Consider the following 19,008-nt stretch of genomic DNA (forward strand, 5'->3'; position numbering starts at 1 on the left):
TGTTCTGAGTACCCTCACAGCCTAATTTTCTTGAACATTTATTCTGCCAAAAGGAACTGAATTTCTAACTTTTTCTCTATTACAATTTTCATTAATCTTTTTGAATGCTTTTTTAAAATAGCTAACTTAAAAAAATCTAAGTCTCTAACAGAAATAAAAATCTCAACAATCAATTACTGGATTTCCAATATAACCTTTGACAGCATTTCAAAAACAAATCTTAATTTGGCCAGGCACAGTGGCTCACTTTGGGAGGCTGAGGTGGGCAGATCACCTGAGGTCAGGAGTTCAAGACCAGCCTGGCCAACATGGCAAAACCCCGTCTCTACTAAAAATACAAAAATTAGCAGGACATCGTGATGTGTGCCTGTAATCCCAGCTACTTGGGAGGTTGAGACAGGAGAATCGATCGAACCTAGGAAGCGGAGGTTGCAGTGAGTTGAGATTGCGCCACTGCACTCCAGCCTAGGCAACAGAGCAAGACTCCATCTCAAAAAAAAAATAAAAATAAAAATAAAAAAGCAAATCTGAATTCAAACCAATACCTTTAAAGAGAAATGTAAAACTCAGTTTAATTTCAAGTTTGTATAGAGAATGTATGCCACAGTTTGTATTTTATAAACACAACCTATCTTATTATAAATACAAAATAAGAAAAAGTGATACGTTAGCTGTTATGAAGGGTGAAAACATTATATAAACTTCAAAAGGCTGCTTTCTGCATCTGCATCTATGTAATTTCATGGTTCTCTACCAATTTCATTTACAGAAATAATCTCTATAGTCAAATTATTGTTCACTTTCATGCCCCAACATGGGAAGTGGTAGGTGAATATCTGTAGGAATACAATTTATTGTCTGCTCCTCCACTCAGAAGTAGCTGTGTAAAAGGAGAGAAAAAGACAAGAAAACATAAATAAATATAATTATTTCACATCATAGCTAAACCTAATTAAATACTAATGATTTTCATTACAAAAGGAATTATGGGTGAGCAGTTAACTTGCATTGAGAGTGAGTAAAGGGACCAACATTGTTTCACTACTATACTATGATACAGTTTATTAAAACATTAAAAGCTATCATTTAAATTTGGTTGAGACACAATATGCTGTTGCACTTTCTATAAAGCATCTGCCAAGATACATAAGTTTGAAAGGGATACAGTTTTACCTATTAAAGAAAATTAAAAATTTTTAAAGGACAACACATTAATTGTATATTACAAATTATTCAAGTAGCCCTAGGCCTTATATTTGGAAAGAATTCTTAGGCAGTAAGAGCTTACGTATATACATAAAAATAATTAAATTGTAATTCTTTAAACACATTTTATAATGCAGACTTATGCAAGATTTTTCCAACTGGTAAACACTTTGATCCAATTAGTCTTAAGTAGTGAGTTTTTGGATGTAAAATGTTTCATGAAGATACTCGTGGGGGCTAGGCACAGTGGCTCACACCTGTAATTCTAACACTCTGGGAGGCTGAGGCGGGAGAACTGCTTGAGGCCAGGAGTTCAAGACTACCTTGGGGAACACAGTGAGACCACGTCTCTACAAAAAATTTAAAAATTTGCCAGATATGGTGGCACCCACCTGTAGTCCCTGCTACTCAGAAGGCTAGGGCAAGAGGCTCACCTAAGCCCAGGAGTTCAAGCCTCAATCTCTAAAAATAAATAAAGAAATAAAGAAGATACACATGGGGGCAGGAGAATTGCTTGAACCCAGGAGTTAAAGGCTGCAGTGAGTCACGACTGCACCACTAACATTCCAGCCTGGGCAATAAAGGACCTTGTTTCTTAAAACAACAACAGCAAAAACAACAAAAAACCCACTATACTCACAAGAAAAAAAAATGCTCCAAAATTTCAAATTTACTATTCCTAGTATTATTATTATTTTGAGACAGGGTATCACTCTGTTACCCAGGCTAGAGTGCAGTGGCGCGATCATAGTTCATTGCATCCTCGACCTCCCAGGCACAAGTGATCCTCCTGCTTCAGGCTCAAGTAGGTCACACCACCATGGATAGCTAATTTTTTAATTTTTGTAGAGACATCATCTCACTATGTTGCCTAGGCTGGTTTTGAACTCCTGGGCTCAAAGAATCCTCCCCCTTTCCCTCCCAAAGTGGTAGGATTACAGGCATAAGCCACCATGCCTGGCCTATTAAAGGACAAATGTGTTTCTTCTTTGAATGAGAGGTGACATTTTATAAATAATACTAAGTGAAATAATACAGAATTATAAATATCAAATATATTGAAACTAATAAATGTTTTTTTTTCTTGAGATGGAGTCTATCTCCCAGGCTGGAGTGCAGTGGCTTGATCTCAGCTCACTGCAAGCTCTGCCTCCTTGGATCACGCCATTCTCCTGCTTCAGCCTCCCGAGTAGCTGGGACTACAGGCGACCGCCACCATGCCCGGCTAATTTTTTGTGTTTTTAGTAGAGACGGGGTTCCACCTTGTTAGTCAGGATGGCCTCGATCTCCTGACCTCGTGATCTGCCCACCTTGGCCTCCCAAAGTGCTGCGATTACAGGCGTGAGCCACTGCACCCGGCCCGAAACTAATACATTTTATAAACACAAACACCAGATTTATTCTAGTACACTTTCCTCTTCATCAAATAACTAATAAATTCTTACCCCTGTGTCTGTCCAGTCTACACTCAGAACTTTGTCTTCATGAGCAGCCAGATCATAGAGAGGAGCCTTACAACTAAAAGATGAAAATATTAACATGTTATATGCATTCACAGTGTTAAAACAAACATTTGAATAATCACTTATACTTATCTGAAAACTTTACAGGGTTTACCAACCTTGCCCCAATAACCACTTAATCTTAAAATTCTGTTTATTTGATCACCTCTCCTCTTTTTCCTGTATCATTGGTAGACCACAGACATTTATTATAACAAATATATTCAGAAAAAAATGTTATTTCATTTTAAGAATTTATTTATAATTAGGCCCATTTTCACACTTCCTTGACTAACCCCCAAACTATGGCCTTATATACTGTTTGTCTAGCTATCTATATGCAAACAAAACAACATATTAACATGAATTTCTTTTTCTTTTTGAGATGGAGTCTTGGTCTGTTGCCCAGGCTGGAGTGCACTGATGCAATCTCGGCTCACTGCAACCTCCGCCTCCTGGGTTCGAGCGATTCTCCTGCCTCAGCCTCCTGTGTAGTTGGGATTACAGGAGTGCGCCATCATGCCCAGCTAATTTTTGTATTTTTATTAGAGACAGAGTTTCACCATGTTGGCCAGGATGGTCCTGAACACCCAGCCTCAGGTGATCTGCCTGCCTCAGCCTTCCAAAGTGCTGGGATTACGGGTGTGAGCCACTGTGCCTGGCCAAAAATTTTTCTGATCCTGGCTTTTCTTTTGCATATCAGTATTTGTCACATGAGGTTGCAAAACCATGAGGCTTTTTTTACTCTTCTGGTTTTAGATAAGAATTTCAGTATTCATTTCCTTTCTATAACAGGTAATTGATATGTTTCTCTTGTAGATCATAAATAGAATTTACCTTCTTGTATCCCACAGCTTAACAATGTTATCTAAAGATCCTGAAATCAGCTGCTGTTCATGGGTAGGAGACCATTTTACTGATGTCACCCAACCAGTATGTGACGTTAGGGACAGCGACACCAAAGAACCATCTGAACAAAGCAAAAAAGACAAGCGTTGAATTTTAGAAAAGGGAAGTAGGTAGAATGAACCCAAAAAATATTTGTAGAAATTTTTTTTTTTGAGATGGAGTCTTGCTCTGTCATCAGGCTGGAGTGCAGTGGTGCAATCTTGGCTCACTGCAACCTCTGCCTCTGGGATTCAAGTGATTCTCCTGCCTCAGCCTCCTGAGTAGCTGGGATTACAGGCACGCGCCACCACACCCAGCTGATTTTTGTATTTTTAGTAAAGGCAGGGTTTCTCTATGTTGGCCAGGCTGATCTCCAACTCCTGACCTCATGATCCGCCCGCCTCGGCCTCTCAAAGTGCTGGGATTACAGGCATGAGCCACCACGCCTGGCCAGAAATTCCTTTTTTTGTACATCTCCAGAGAGATGAGAAATAGATGTTATTCACACATATATTCCCCCAGTGGTTTACATGACTCACCTTTAGTTCGGGGATCCCACAGTCTGATATGCCTATCTGTGCTTCCAGATGCTAAACGTTTACAAAGTGGAGAATAGGAAATACAATTAAACACTTTATTTCCTGTCTGAAAAAGAAAAGGAAAGAACATTAACCATGGTAGACTAAAAACCATCTCTAGAAGTTTATCACTTAAAAGAACACTGAATTTGTCTTACCAAAGTTGACTTAAGACTGCCAGACTCAACATCCCACACTCTAATTGTATGGTCCCAAGATGCACTGCAGATTTCTTCAGCATCTGACCACAGAACTGAGGAAACTGCCTCCATGTGGCCAGAGAGGGTCACTATGGGAGTCTAGAAAGGAAGAACCCCAAAAGGGGAAAGTGTTTTCATTACAGAATAATTGAAACAATAATAGTACTTATTACTTACAAAGCCCACATGACAGAGACAAACTGCCCATCTTTCATATCCTGACTTATTTCTTCTTTCTTTACAATGGAATGGATATTTCTGTTTTTATTTTATACAAGACACTGAGGCTGATAAAGGTAACTTGCCCAAGGTCATAGAGCTTATAAGTGGCAGACTTGAATTTGACCCCAAATATTACTCGTCTGTAGTCTTTCCACTATATTCTGCTGCTCCTCATATGTTCTACTTTTCATTTTGATCAGCATTAACACAAACTTAACTCTCCCAGCTGACAAATGTTGTATTAAAGATTAGTGCTGGATGGTTTCCCAATGGCCTTGGACTGATGGATACAGTTTCTCCCCCCTCTTTTCTTCTTGCTTGTAGTTCTCAAAATAACTATAGAATATTCTGGGAATATAACATCCTGAGATAGGGAGCAACTGGCCAGCATAGCCTGGGGGCTCTATTCCAGCTCTTAGAAACAGGATGTCCTTCAAACTTTGCCCAGAGTCAAGTGACCCCAGGTTACAAAAACCAGGGCAGGCTGTTTTTTTGGGATCCCTCAGCTGTACTGCAAGTGAGGCATATGCAGTTAACACTCCATTTGCCCCTGGCAGCTTTCTTGAGCCTTGGGGGACTGGCTCACAATGGATCCTCGGCTTCTGTTGTCCCTTGCTGCCTATCTGTAAGTAATAAACCCGTTTCATGTAATGTGTTGCGTGTGTGCTCTTCCTCACCAGATTCAGGCAACTGGTAAAACTGCAGCCCAGGATGCGGTGGGTGAAAGTATTCACACTTCTATTCCTGGTGCCTGGCATACGATGACCTTTACTATCCTCCAACCAGTGGGAATCCTCCCTTAGACTGGTTATTAGTGAAACTGCTTCACAGTTAACACAAAAACCTTTGTGATCAGACAGATATAGGTTTCAGCACCTTCACACAAAATATGCTGCCAATTTCTACACAACTCCTCCAGGTAAATTAATCTCAGTAAGTTATTCTTACCACCTCATTCCTCAGTATCTTTAAGTCCTATTATTTAATCTTTAAATAATGTACACAGTTCACTTATTAATACTCCACAATCTCTAATGTCTTTCTAAACTAAAAGCCCCAAACTAGGTAACTAGGTAGAGTACCTACCTTAAATATAAGGAGTATATAAAAGAGAGTGGGAAGAGCCAGGCACAGAGGCTCATACCTGTAGTCTCAACGCTTTGGGAGGCTGAAGCAGGAGGATCACTGGAGCCCAGGAGTTTGAGAACAGCCTAGGCAACATAGTAAGACCCCGTCTCTACTAAAAATAAAATTAGCTGGGCTTAATGACACATGACTATAGTCATATCTATTTGGGAGGCTGAAGTAGAAGGATCACTTGAGCCCAGCAGTTTGAGGCTACAGTGAGCTACGATCACGCCATTGCACTCCAGCCAGGCCCACTCCTGCAGTGGGCCACTGCACTTGGCCCACAGTTGTTTTAATAAGGGGTTGTTTTTTACAACACTTTATAATTGTAATTTAGGTTTTTGTGTGAACAAGAGAGATCTTGTCTCTAAAAAAAAAAAAGAGAGGAGGCCACACACGGTGGCTAACACCTATAATCCTAGCACTTTGGGAGGCCGAGGTGGGTGGATCACTTGAGCTCAGGAGTTCAAGACCAGCCTGGGCAACATGCTGAAACCCTGTCTCTACAAAAAAATATAGAAATGAACTGGCTGTGGTAGCACACTCCTGTAGTCTCAGCTACCTGAGAGGCTTACATGGGAGGATTGCTTGAACCTGGGAGGTGGAGGTTGCCATTAGCTGAGATTGTGCCACTGCACTCTACCCTGGGCAACACAGTGAGAGTCTGTCTCTTAAAAACAAACAAATAAACAAACAAACAAAAAAACTAGCTGGGTGCGGTGGCTCACACCCGTAATCCCAGAACTTTGGGAGGCCGAGGCGGGTGATCACCTGAGGTCAGGAGTTCAAGACCAGCCTGACCAACATGGAGAAGCCCCGTCTCTACTAAAACTACAAAATTAGCCAGGCGTGGTGGTGCATGCCTGTCATCCCAGCTACTCAGGAGGCTGAGGCAGAAGAATCGCTTGAACCCAGGAAGCAAAGGTTGCAGTGAGCCGAGATTGCGCCACTGCACTCCAGCCTGGGCAACAAGAGTGAAACTCCATCTCAAAAAAAAAAAAAAAAAGAGGAAAAGAATTCTGGAATAGGGGATAGTCAATCTACTTTTATATAACTTTGCTACATTTAACTTCCTTAAATATTGCCTCATCTGTAATATTTAGGAGTTATAACTGGATCAGAAAGCAAACTTTTTCAGTAAAGAACCAGCAAGTAAATATTTCAGCCTTTGGAGACCATATACAGTTTCTGTTGTATATTTTTCTTTGCTGAGTAGTATTCTGTTGTATGAATAATACCACAGTTTTGTTTTTTGTTTTTTTGAGATGGAGCTTCACTCATCGCCCAGGCTAGAGTGCAATGCACAAGCTTGGCTTACTGCAACTTCCACCTCCCAGGTTCAAGCGATTCTCCTGCCTCAGCCTCCCAAGTAGCTGGGATTACAGGCGCGTGCCACCACGCCTGGCTAACTTTTCGCATTTTTAGTAGAGACGGGGTTTCACCATGTTGGTCAGGCTGGTCTTCACTCCTGACTGCAGGTGATGTGCCCGCCTCAGCCTCCCAGAGTGCTGGGATTACAGGCATGAGCCACTGCTCTTGGCCCACAGTTGTTTTAATAAGGGGTTGTTTTTACAACACTTATAATTGTAAAAACCATCCTTAGCTCTCTGTAGCACAAAAATAGGTGACAGCCAAACTGGCTGTTGGGCTGTAATTTGCCAACTCCTAGACCAAATGATCCCTGAGGTCTCTTAGCATTTTCCTGAAAGAAGTAAAGGAACCTGATAGAGGAGTGAGAAACAGAACAATCTCTGATGTCATCTAAAACAAAATGAAAAGGTGACATAGAGGTAATCAGAAGGCTCTAGAATAGAAAATGACATGGTAAAAACAATAGGCAAACTTATCATATGAATAAGCTATACCATTCCTAGGCATTTATCCAAGAGAAATGAAAACAGGTTCACACAAAAACCTAAATACAAATGTTGATAGTTTTACTTATAACTGCCAAACTGGAAACAATCAAATATCCTTCAGCTGGTGAATGATTAAACCAACTGTGGCATATCCATACCACAGAATACTACTCAGCATCAATAACCCCCAACAACCTCAAAAAATGTCAAATGCTTTATGCTAAGTGAAAAGGGCCCGATACAAAAAGCTATATACACTATACTGTGTGACTGCACTTATATGACATTCTGGAAAAATTATAGGGACAGAGAACAGAGTAGTGGTTTTCAGAGGATAGAGGTGGGAGGAAAGTTGACAAGAAGGGGCAATATGAGTTTTCAGGAATGACGGACTGTTCTATATCTTGGTTGTGTAGCAGTTACATGATTCTATATATTCATCAAAACTAAATAGTTATACACCAAAAAGTGAATTTTCCTCTAATAAAACTTTTCTTTAAAAGTAGAAAAGTCAACATTGACATTGTCACTACAAACTAAGTGGAACAGAAGTACTGGAGGGAAAAAAGCAATTTTGAGAATTAAGGAGGAAAAGGCTATTGTATGTTAATATATCAAGCAAATGACAGGTAAATGAACTGGCAGCATTATTCACATTAACACATTTCAGGCAGTAGAAAGAAATGCAAAGAGAAGATACCTATTTTTGATATTTTTTTCTCTTTTTTCTATTATTTTGCTAAAATCCAAATTTTTCTTTGCTTTTTTTGAGACAAGGCCTCACTCTGTCGCCCAAACTGGAGTGCAGTGGTGCAATCGTAACTCACAGCAGCCTTGACTTCCTGGGCTCAAGTGATCCTCCCACTTCAACCTCTCAAGTAGCTGGGAATACAGATGCACACTACCATGGCTGGCTAATTTTTAAATTTTTAGAGATGGGGTCTTGCTATGTTGCCCAGGCTGGTCTCAAACTCCTAGGCTCAAGCGATCCTCCAGTGTTGGCTTCAAAGTACAGGTGTTAGCCACCTTCTCGGGCCCCAAATTTTTCTATTATTTCTAACGCAGCAACATTTTCATTGTAATTGGCACTTCAAAGGTTTCTGGCATGACTTAAATTAATAATTTATGAATGTATAAATGTAAACCCTATAAAAAGCTAAATGATTTCTCAGGAAAAATCAGTGAAAGGAGGAAAAAAGCTAAATGAGAAACTCAATATACTATTATTTCTCTCAAACAAAATGAACTATGGGAGCAAGCTTACGAAAGTATGCACCTAGAAATAAATGGTATCAGCAAAGTAGAGTGGGAGAAAATACTTAAATACATATATTCAGCAAAGAACTTGAATCCAGAATACATAAATAACTCTTACAAATCAGTAAGTAAAAACAAAGCAAAACAACAACAACAAAAAAATCAATAAGTAAAATAGAGCCAACACTCTTTTAAAAAATGGGCTATGAGGTGGGAGGACTGCTTCAGCCCAGGAGTTTGAGACAGCTCGGGCAACAAAGCAAGACACCATCTCTATAAAAAAATGAATAATAACAACTTAAAAATTAGCTAAAAATATGAACATTTCATAATTATCAAAGATCCAGGGCTTATTAAAAGTTAATCATGACTTTAATAAGTAACCATATCAAGTGCTGGTAAAGATGTGGAGTAACAGCCAGGCATGGTAGCTCACGCCTGTAATCCCAGCACTTTGGAAGGCCGAGGTGGGAGGACTGCTTGAGGTCAGGAGTTCAAGACCAGCCTGGGCAATATAACAAGACCCCATCTCTTAAAAAAAAAAAATTAGCCAGGGCATGGTGGCATGCGCCTGTAGTTCCAGCTACTCAAGAGGCTGAGGCGTGAGGATTGTGTGAGCCCTGGAGGTTGAGGCTGCAGCTGAGCCATGATTATGCCACTGCACCACTCCTCTCAAAAGGGGGGAAAGAAACGTCCATCAAAAGAATAATAAATAGCCTGAGTGTATTGGCTCAAGTCTGTAATCCCACCACTTTGAGAGGCTTTCGGAGGCTGAGGCAAGCAGATCACTTGAGCCCAGGAGTTCAAGACCAACCTGGGTGACATGACAAAACCCAATATCTACAAAAAAAAAAAAAAAAAAAAAAAATTAGTTGGGTATGGTGGCATGCAGCTATAGTCCTAGCTACTCAGGAGGCTAGGGTGGGAGGATCACCTCAGTCTGGGGAGGTTGAGGCTGCAGTGAGCCATGATCAGGCCACTGTACTCCAGCCTGGGTGACAGACTGAGACCCTATCTCAATAATGGATAAATTGTGGCATATTGATGCTGCAATGGAATGCTATATATTAATGAAAAGATCTATCTTACAGATATCATATGAAATTTTAAAAATAGGTAAAACTAATCTAAGATGGCATAACTCAAAAGTGATTACCTTTAGGGAGCTACTGGTTGAGAGGCAGGCTAGAGGCAGACATCTAGGGTACTGGTAAATCTATATTTTTATTTGGGTAGTAATTACTTGAGTATACATATTTATAAAAATTCATTGAGCAGGCCGGGTGTGGTGGCTCACGCCTGTAATCCCAGCACTTTGGGAGGCCGAGGCGGGTGGATCACGAGGTCAGGAGATCGAGACCATCCTGGCTAACAGGGTGAAACCCCGTCTCTACAAAAAAAATACAAAAACTTAGCCAGGCATGGTGGCGGGTGCCTATAATCCCAGCTACTCAGGAGGCTGAGGCAGGAGAATGGCGTGAACCCAGGGGGCGGAGCTTGCAGTGAGCCGAGATCACGCCACTGCACTCCAGCCTGGGTGACAGAGCGAGACTCTGTCTCAAAAAAAAAAAAAAAATTTTTTTTTCATTGAGCAACATTTAAGCTGCATGCCAAACTTTAAAAAGAGAAAAAATTGGCAGAGCATGGTGGCTCAAGCCTGTAATCCCAGAACTTTGGGAGGTGGAGGTGGGAGGATCACCTGAGGCCAGGAGTTTGAGGTTATAGTGAGCTATGATTGTGCCACTGCACTCCAGCCTGGGCAACAGAGCAAGACTTTGTCTCTTTAAAAAAAAAAGAGAATAAAAGAGCTACCTTCTCAGTAAAACATTTTTATAACTCAGGAAATCTTTTCCTACTCAGATATGTTCTTTAAAAGTTTGACATGCATGAATATAAACTCCCACTGGCACAATATCCAAATGGTAAGGCATTTCTAGCTTTATTTTTTATTTTATTTTTTGAGACAGGGTCTCACTCTGTTGCTCAGGCTAGAGTCCAGTGGCGCAATCTTGGCTCACTGCAACCTCTGCCTCCTGGGCTGGGCGTAGCTGGGACCACAGGTGCAAGCCACCACATCCAGCTAACTTTTAAAAAATTTTTTGTAGAGACAGGGTATCACCATGTTGCCCAGGCTGCTCTCAAACTCCTGAGCTCAAGCAATCTGCCCGCCTTGGCCTCCCAAAGTGCTGGGATTATAGGCCTGAGCCACCACAGTCGGCCTCCATTTCTAGCTTTAATTTAGCCTACCAGAGTAAAGAAGTTGAGTAAGTGCCAGATCTTTCCTCTTGCAATTCATCAGTCTATGTTTAAATGTATTAAGAAATTATAAATCATTACTTTCAGCTGGAACCAGTAAGCGCTAATATTACATTCTATTTGATAAATAATTTATGATCCCATTTTATTCATTTTCAACAATTTTTACAAGATATTTTATTGGTGACTATAAGAATTAATGTGCAAATGTGTGCTTTATTTACTGCACATTCATTATAGCTATTAGAAAATGAATGAAAAGTGTTTTTCTAAACCTGACTCAGTATTGCCCTTCACAAAAAGTATATAAATACAGGTCAGGTCACATTATAACAAATATCTTTGTAACACGATAAATAATAATCTGCATGAAAAGTCAAACTCATGGAAGCACAGAGTACAACAGTGGTTGCCGGGAGCTGGAGTGTGAGGAAATGGGGAAATGTTGGTCCAAGGGCACAAACTTTCGGTTATAAGATGAACAAGTTCTGGGGATCTAATGTACAGCATGGGTGGTGATGGATGTGTTAATTAATTTGATTGCAGTAATCATTACACAATGTTTATGTATATCTAATCATGTAGTACACGTTGAATATATTCAATCTTTATCAATTAAGTATTTTTAAAAGTAAGAAAAAATCTGGATAAACTTTCTGAGTTTGACTTAATGGAATCTAACAGCTAAATGACAGAATCAAATCCCAAATTAAACTCTTGGTTTCTAGTGATTTAGAAGATATAACTAGGATCCCTTATAAAAATTACATACTCAGTGCATGAAACAGATAATATTATCCAACAGCCAGGTAATTAGATGCTTCACTTTAGTGTAAGTTTTAATAATTAAAAGGTCCAGAATGCAACATGAGATCAAACATAATAACTAAATCATCAACCTAGCAACCATAAGCCTGGCTCAATGCCACTACATTCAAAGATACAAATAAATGTAGCAACAATACTTTGCTTACAATAAAAATTTACAAGTCTACTGAAAAAAAGGATAATCATGGTTAAAGCAGCAAGGTAAGACAGAAGGCAACATAAACAAAAAAGACCATATTAAATTACCATATATTTGTCAACACAGGCCTAAGGCAAGTACAGTCAGTTCTCACAAATACTGACCCTTGTTAGTCCCAACTGTTCTGTCTTCTGTTTCTTTCTTGGTCGATTTGTGGACTCCTCCATTTCATCTTCTTCATCTGTAGGGACTGTGTCATAGAGAATTAGATTTGACATTTTAAAAACAGTATTAATCGTGAACTGTCTGAAAGAATTCTTTACATTTCCAGATATAGTTTTTCCACATTATCACACAGTTAGGGAATGAATATTCCTCATCATTTTGGTTAACAGAAAGTTATATATAAAATATTACCTAGATTACCAATCTCTAAAAATAAAAAATAAAACATAAACTACATTAGAAAACTAAAATCTAAGTAGTTAAAAATCTTGCTATCTTTAAGGTCATCATTATAAATATTTATCATTTTATCATAGCTATGAAAAATTGCTGTTAGTTGTAGGAGAGTTATGACATTACATGTACATTATGAAGGAGGGAAGGATAAAGTAAACACGTGATAAACGCACATACATTTCAGCCATGTTTATTCTCTTAATTTCATTTTTCTACCAAAAATGTTTCTGGTTTTTTTGAGTTTTTAAAATCTTTGTTATACATCACTTGGTTAGGCAGCAAACCCAGACTGAAAACTACATAAAATATGCAACATTAAATATGTAATGTATGTTACATTATATGTTATAGTAACATGCATATTATGTTACATTAAATATGTAACATAAAATATGTAAAACATTAAAATGTTTGTGGCTTTTATGGATATTAATATTTCTCAAACTAGATTATAAACCACTTAAAGTTAATAGCTAATCATATACAATCTCATTTACTCAGCCCTATCAAAAAATAAAAAATTCTACTAAAGAATTTTCTAAACTAAATCACTTTTTGCCACCAAATTATTTGCTTTCATCATTTTTGTAAAATCTACTAAAACGGATTATATATTTCCCACCATCTTACACATAATTATTCAAAACTGGTTAAGCTTTTCTTGATCCCCCTCAAGTCTTTGTGAAATACATTTGGGGTATTATACTGTGTAACACAGCAATTACCTAAAAAGTAACAGAGGTATTCTGATCTGTTTACACCTATGCAATAAATAGTTGTAGCTACTAGGTCTTAAAATGTAAGTATCTATGGGTGTGTGTTTTTTCTTCTTTTCTTCTCATCAGTGTCTTCTTACTACTATGAAAGCACCTTCCTCTAAAAGTCCTTCCTCCTCCTCCCTCAATTTGTTCCTTTTAATCTATGCTTTCAGAGTAAAAATATTAATGTTGGTAAAACTGCATTGAAAAATTTTTTTAAGTAAACCAGCTTACCTAAGAAATTAACAGTAAAATGACTCAAAAGTCATTCTTACATTACTTAAGTCCAAATGGCTCGGAAAGTATTTTTATTTACTTCCAAGTTTCCTGAATAAGAGAACTTTGAGAATCAAGGTATTTATGTCCTATTGCACCAAACATGTTTTTGATACTTGCAATTCAGTGACACTATCCTGTAAGTAAGGGGGTGGTGGGGTAGGAAAAAAAAAATCTTGAAACACAAAGAAATATATGAATTTGTTGCCATACTGGTCTCTTTTTATGGCAAAATATGGGTTAAAAAGTCCCCTTTCACTAAACTGATTTTTTTTTTTTTGAGACAGGTTCTCACTCCATCACCCTGGCTGAAGTGCAGTGGCATGGTATCATAGCTCACTGAAACCTCAAACTCCTAGGCTCAAACAATCCCCTTACCTCAGCCTCCCAAGGAGCTAGGACTACTGGTGCATACCACCACACCTTGCTAATTTTAATTTTCTACTTTTAGTAGAGACGGGGTCTCACTATGTGGCCTAGGCTGCTCTTGAACTCGTGGCCTCAAGTGATCCTTCTACCCTGGCTTCCCGAAGTGCTGAGATTATAGGCGAGCCACAATATAGCCTCCGAATTTAAATTTTTGAAACAACATTATTAAGTCAAGGTAAAATAAATATTTAATTTACCTGTAGACCAGATCTTTAGCATCTTATCCCAGGAGCCACTGCAAAACTAAACAGATGTATATGAAGGGAAAAGACATATGTAATATGATTCATATTATTTGCCTACAACAGTAGGTCTCTTCCTCATTCAGGACCTTTTCAAAGAACTTGTGTTCCACAGAACTGAAATTAGCCTTTTTCCAGGGGCAGATAGGACAGAACATAAAATCTGGGAAATCTTGAAGGCCAAGCTTATTGCCATGTCTTTTGAAGAAAGCCAATCTGAAGTGAGAGAGAATAAAGTCAACTTGAGGGACAAGACAGCGAGAGGGTGTGCGGACCACATTCAAGCCTCTATTCCACTGGTTCCTGAGGCCCAAATGCACCATTACCCTTCTTGTGATGTGGTTGTTCAATCTTTCCTTGGATCTCACAATCCATTTACTTTTAAGGTTAAATAAGTTCAAGTTGAGTTTCTATCTCTCCTTAACCAAAAAGAAGAGGTACAGTTAATCCACTAAAGTTTGGACTAAACAACATATAAAACTTCTCGGCTCAATATGAAAAATCATCAATCTTCACCTTTGAATACAAGCATCCTGTTACCCTAACTGTCAAAGAAACACTCTTAAGTCCAGAATACTTCAATGTGGCTTAGGAAACTTTCAAATTCTAAGTGGATTTATAACCCTTCATATTAATAAATCAATATGGTATTGCCCTCAGGTTTGTTACCTTTTAACTAACTTTTACCATTTTGTCATGATAAAGAGTAGATTGATACTATAGTAAAACTCTATTAGCACTAACTTTAGTGTATGCTAACGCTCAGACTATCAACTAGGCATTTTCAGTTGATGACAGCACTTAAGAGTAGCTGATATAGACTGGAAATATGTCAATTACTATGAGGTAAGAAGGTTATATAAATGAATGGCTTGTTTACTTCATTTCTTTTTTTTTTTTTTTTTTTTTGAGACTGAGTTTCACTCTTGTTGGGCCCAGGCTGGAGTGCAATGGCGCAATCTCGGTCACTGCAACCTCTGCCTCCCGGGTTCAAGTGATTCTCCTACCTCAGCCTCCCGAGTAGCTGGGATTACAGGCATGCGCCACCATGCCTGGCTTATTTTTTTTTTTTTTTTTTTTTTTTTTTTTAGTAGAGACAGGGTTTCTCCATGTGGGTCAGGCTGGTCTCGAACTCCTGACCTCAGGTGATCCGCCCGCCTCGGCCTCCCAAAGTGCTGGGATTACAGGCGTGAGCCACCGCGCCCGGCCCATACCTCATTTCTTAAAATTTCTGGAGTTTATATAAGGTTCTAAACCAGAGATTCAAACTGAGCAAGTGACTATCTCCTATTGTATGAGTATTTACTCTTGCTTTGAAATCCTATCTTTTGTCACCGATTGTTAGGAAACTAGGCCAACACAATGAATATATGCAGAAAAAAATGTTTAGCAACAAGCTCAAATTCAAATTTAACACAGTACTAATAATATTCTAGCTACTTACTTTAGTTCCTGAGCCATCAACAGCTATAGAACCTACACTTCCAGCATGACCTCTACAGCAGTGTAGGGCTTTCACTTTGTTTCTCTCTACATTCCACTCCCATAAGAGAATAGTCTGATCCATAGAAGCACTCAATAATAAGCAGGACAAACTATCTGGAGAAAGGAGAACACAAGAATAAGAAACAAATCAGTATACCATTTAGAATACATCATGTTCTGAAACCAAAGAACTAAATTTTTTTGTTGTTATTGAAAAAGATGTTAAAAAGATAACTCATATGGCCAGGTTTTAAAAGGCTGATATGGTATAAAGAAAAGATTCTTCAAAAATAGATGATGATGGCTGGGTGTGGTGGCTCACGCCTGTAATACTGACACTTTGGGAGGCCAACACAGGCGGATCACTTGAGGTCAGGAGTTTGAGACCAGCCTGGCCAACATGGCAAAACCCTGCCTCTACTAAAAATATAAAAATTAGCCGGGTGTGGTGGCAGGCGCCTGTAATTGCAGCCACTCAGGAAGCTGAGGCAGGAGAATCACTTGAACTCAGGAGGTGGAAGTTGCAGTGAGTTGAGATGGAGCCACTGCACTCTAGCCTGGGCGACAGAGTGAGACTCTGCCTCAAAAAACAAACAAACAGGCTGGGTGCAGTGGCTCACGCCTGTAATCCCAGCACTTTGGGAGGCCAAGGTGGGTGGATCATGAGGTCAGGAGTTCGAGATCAGCCTGGCCAAGATGGTGAAACCCCGTCTCTACTAAAAATACAAAAATTAGCCAGGCGTGGTGGTAGGTGCCTGTAGTCCCAGCTACTCGAGAGGCTGAGGCAGGAGAATCACCTGAACCTGGGAAGTGGAGGTTGCAGTGAGCCGAGATCATGCCACTGCACGCTAGCCTGGGTGACACAGCGAGACTATCTCAAAAACAAAACAAAACAAAACAAACAAACACAGAAGAAAATAAAAGATGAATGTAATACATTCAATATTAACTTGAAAATGTATATTATCTGATGTAATTTTAATAAAGATACACTTCTAACAATTTATGAATTTTTTATATAATCTTTTTCTTCTTGAACACTATACTTTTTGAAAGACCTCATAATAACTGAGGTATGAGATACTTCCCACCCACTCCCCATTCTTCCCCAGCACCAAAAATGGCTTATTTCCAAATCCCTATCTAGGATTCCTCTAAGTGTAGGCAAACTGTCCTAACCTTTTTTCACCCAGGCCACATCTTTTACAACATCCGTATGTCCCACAATTGTCATTATTGACTTTCCTTCCAAGGACCAGATCCGAGAAGTCTTATCATAAGAACCAGTCAAGATCCTATGAGAAAAAAAAATCTTATGAAACACAAAAAGCAGTTTTTCCAAACCCTGAAATGTTTCTTTGGCAATGACAAAGTAACTTTGAGGATTATACTTTTAAACTTTTCTTTGATATGAAGATTGAGATTTCAAGCCATACTAGATCAGATCACTCGACGTTTCTCAACCTCCTAAAAATAATACCTGGCATGGCTGGGCGTGGTGGCTCACGCCTGCAATCCCAGCACTCTGGGAGGCTGAGGCAGGCGGATCACGAGGTCAGGAGATCGAGACCATTCTGGCTAACACAGTGAAACCCTGTCTCTACTAAAAATACAAAAAATTAGCCAGGCATGGTGGCGGGTGCCTGTAGTCTCAGCTACTCAGGAGGCTGGGGCAGGAGAATGGCGTGAACCCAGGAGGCAGAGCTTGCAGTGAGCCGAGATTGCGCCACTGCACATCAGCCTGGGTGACACAGCGAGACTCTGTTTCAAAAAAAATATATATATATATCATATATATATATATAATATATATCATATATATATAAAATATATATGATATATATAGTATAAAATTACTTTCAGGCTAGGTGTATAAGCTGTATATGAAACATAAATGAATTTCATGTTTAGACTTGGATCACATCCCTAAAATATTTCACTATGTATATGTTAATATTCCAAAACCACCCCCCCCCCAAAAAAATCCTAAATCCAAAATACTTCTGGTACCAAACATTTCCAGATAAGGAATTCCCAACCTGTAGTACTCTTTTTTTTTTTGAGATGGAGTCTTGCTCTGTTGCCCAGGCTGGAAGGCAGTGGCGCGATCTCAGCTCACTGCAACCTCTGCCTCCTGGGTTCAAGTGATTCTCCTGCCTCAGCCTCCCGAGTAACTGGGACTATGGGCACAGACTGCCATACCTGGCTAATTTTTTATATTTTTAGTAGAGACAGGTTTCAATATGTTGGCCAGGCTGGTCTCAAACTTCTGATCTCAAGTGATCCACCTGCCTTAGGCTCCCAAAGTGCTGTGATTACAGGCGTGAGCCACGCGCCTGGCTGTCCACCTGAAGTACTTTGTACTTAACCAGTGAAAACCATTTAAACTAAAAGTAAAACTAGGAGAAATATAACTTTATGTAATAACTCCAAGAAGGCATTCTTTGAAAGAAGCTCCTACCATAATCTACTCTTGAGGTGTTTTCCTACAAGTAAGGCCAGTGAGGATTTGCCCTAAGATATCTGTACCTTCTTTGCTGAGTCCAGTCTGCTCCTTCTAGCCCTAAAATAGTATGCTATGCATCTTTACGGTATTAGGCCAGGAGATCTATGGCTATAAAAGTTACTTTTTTCCTTTATGAAACAAACTATATCCTTGGTCTTAAAAGCAACATAATCGAACCAAATAAATTAAATGCTCTAAGATACATGACTTATTCAGAAGACAAATATTGCTGGGTGTAGAGAAATCCCACCTATTCAGGAGGCTGAGGCAGGAGGACTGCTTGAGCCCAGGAGTTTGCGACCAGCCTGGGCAAGAGAGAGAGACCCCGTTTAAAAAAAAAAAAAAGGCAACAATAATTGTTACTACCACATATTGAACAGAACAGAAAAGAGTACCTATTAATAAATACCTGTGTTTTTTTTTTTTGTTTTTGTTTTTTTTTGAGACAGAGTCTCATTCTGTTGCCCAGGCTTGAGTGCAGTGGGGCCATCTCAGCTCACTGCAAGCTCCACCTCCCAGGTTCACGCCATTCTCCTGCCTCAGCCTCCCAAGTAGCGGGGACTACAGGCGCCCACCACCAAGCCCGGCTAATTTTTTGTACTTTTTTAGTAGAGACAGGGTTTCACCATGTTAGCCAGGATGATCTCGATCTCCCAACCTCGTAATCCACACTCCTCGGCCTCCCAAAGTGCTGGGATTACAGGCATGAGCCACTGCACCCAGCCACCTGTTTCTTCTTGAAGACACTGAATGAAAAGATCTTTCTGTTTGGCATGGCCACTGATAC

General features: G+C 39.5%; 1 protein-coding gene across 1 annotated transcript in view; it reads right to left on the bottom strand.

Moving 5' to 3' along the window:
• Positions 1-546: 546 nt before the first annotated feature.
• Positions 547-19,008, bottom strand: part of WDR12 (WD repeat domain 12) — a 31,289-nt gene continuing 12,827 nt past the window's right edge. Inside the window, exons 5-13 of the mRNA XM_003820771.7 lie at positions 16,895-17,010; positions 15,675-15,829; positions 14,186-14,231; positions 12,228-12,313; positions 4,333-4,473; positions 4,136-4,241; positions 3,546-3,678; positions 2,652-2,724; positions 547-880 (exon numbers count right to left, since the gene is read on the bottom strand). Of these exons, the coding sequence (XP_003820819.1) occupies positions 803-880; positions 2,652-2,724; positions 3,546-3,678; positions 4,136-4,241; positions 4,333-4,473; positions 12,228-12,313; positions 14,186-14,231; positions 15,675-15,829; positions 16,895-17,010 (934 nt within the window). The 3' untranslated portion in view covers positions 547-802. The remainder of the gene's footprint in view (positions 881-2,651; positions 2,725-3,545; positions 3,679-4,135; positions 4,242-4,332; positions 4,474-12,227; positions 12,314-14,185; positions 14,232-15,674; positions 15,830-16,894; positions 17,011-19,008) is intronic.

This window comes from Pan paniscus, chromosome 13 (assembly GCF_029289425.2).
Source record: "Pan paniscus chromosome 13, NHGRI_mPanPan1-v2.0_pri, whole genome shotgun sequence".
Classification (NCBI taxonomy): domain Eukaryota; kingdom Metazoa; phylum Chordata; class Mammalia; order Primates; family Hominidae; genus Pan; species Pan paniscus.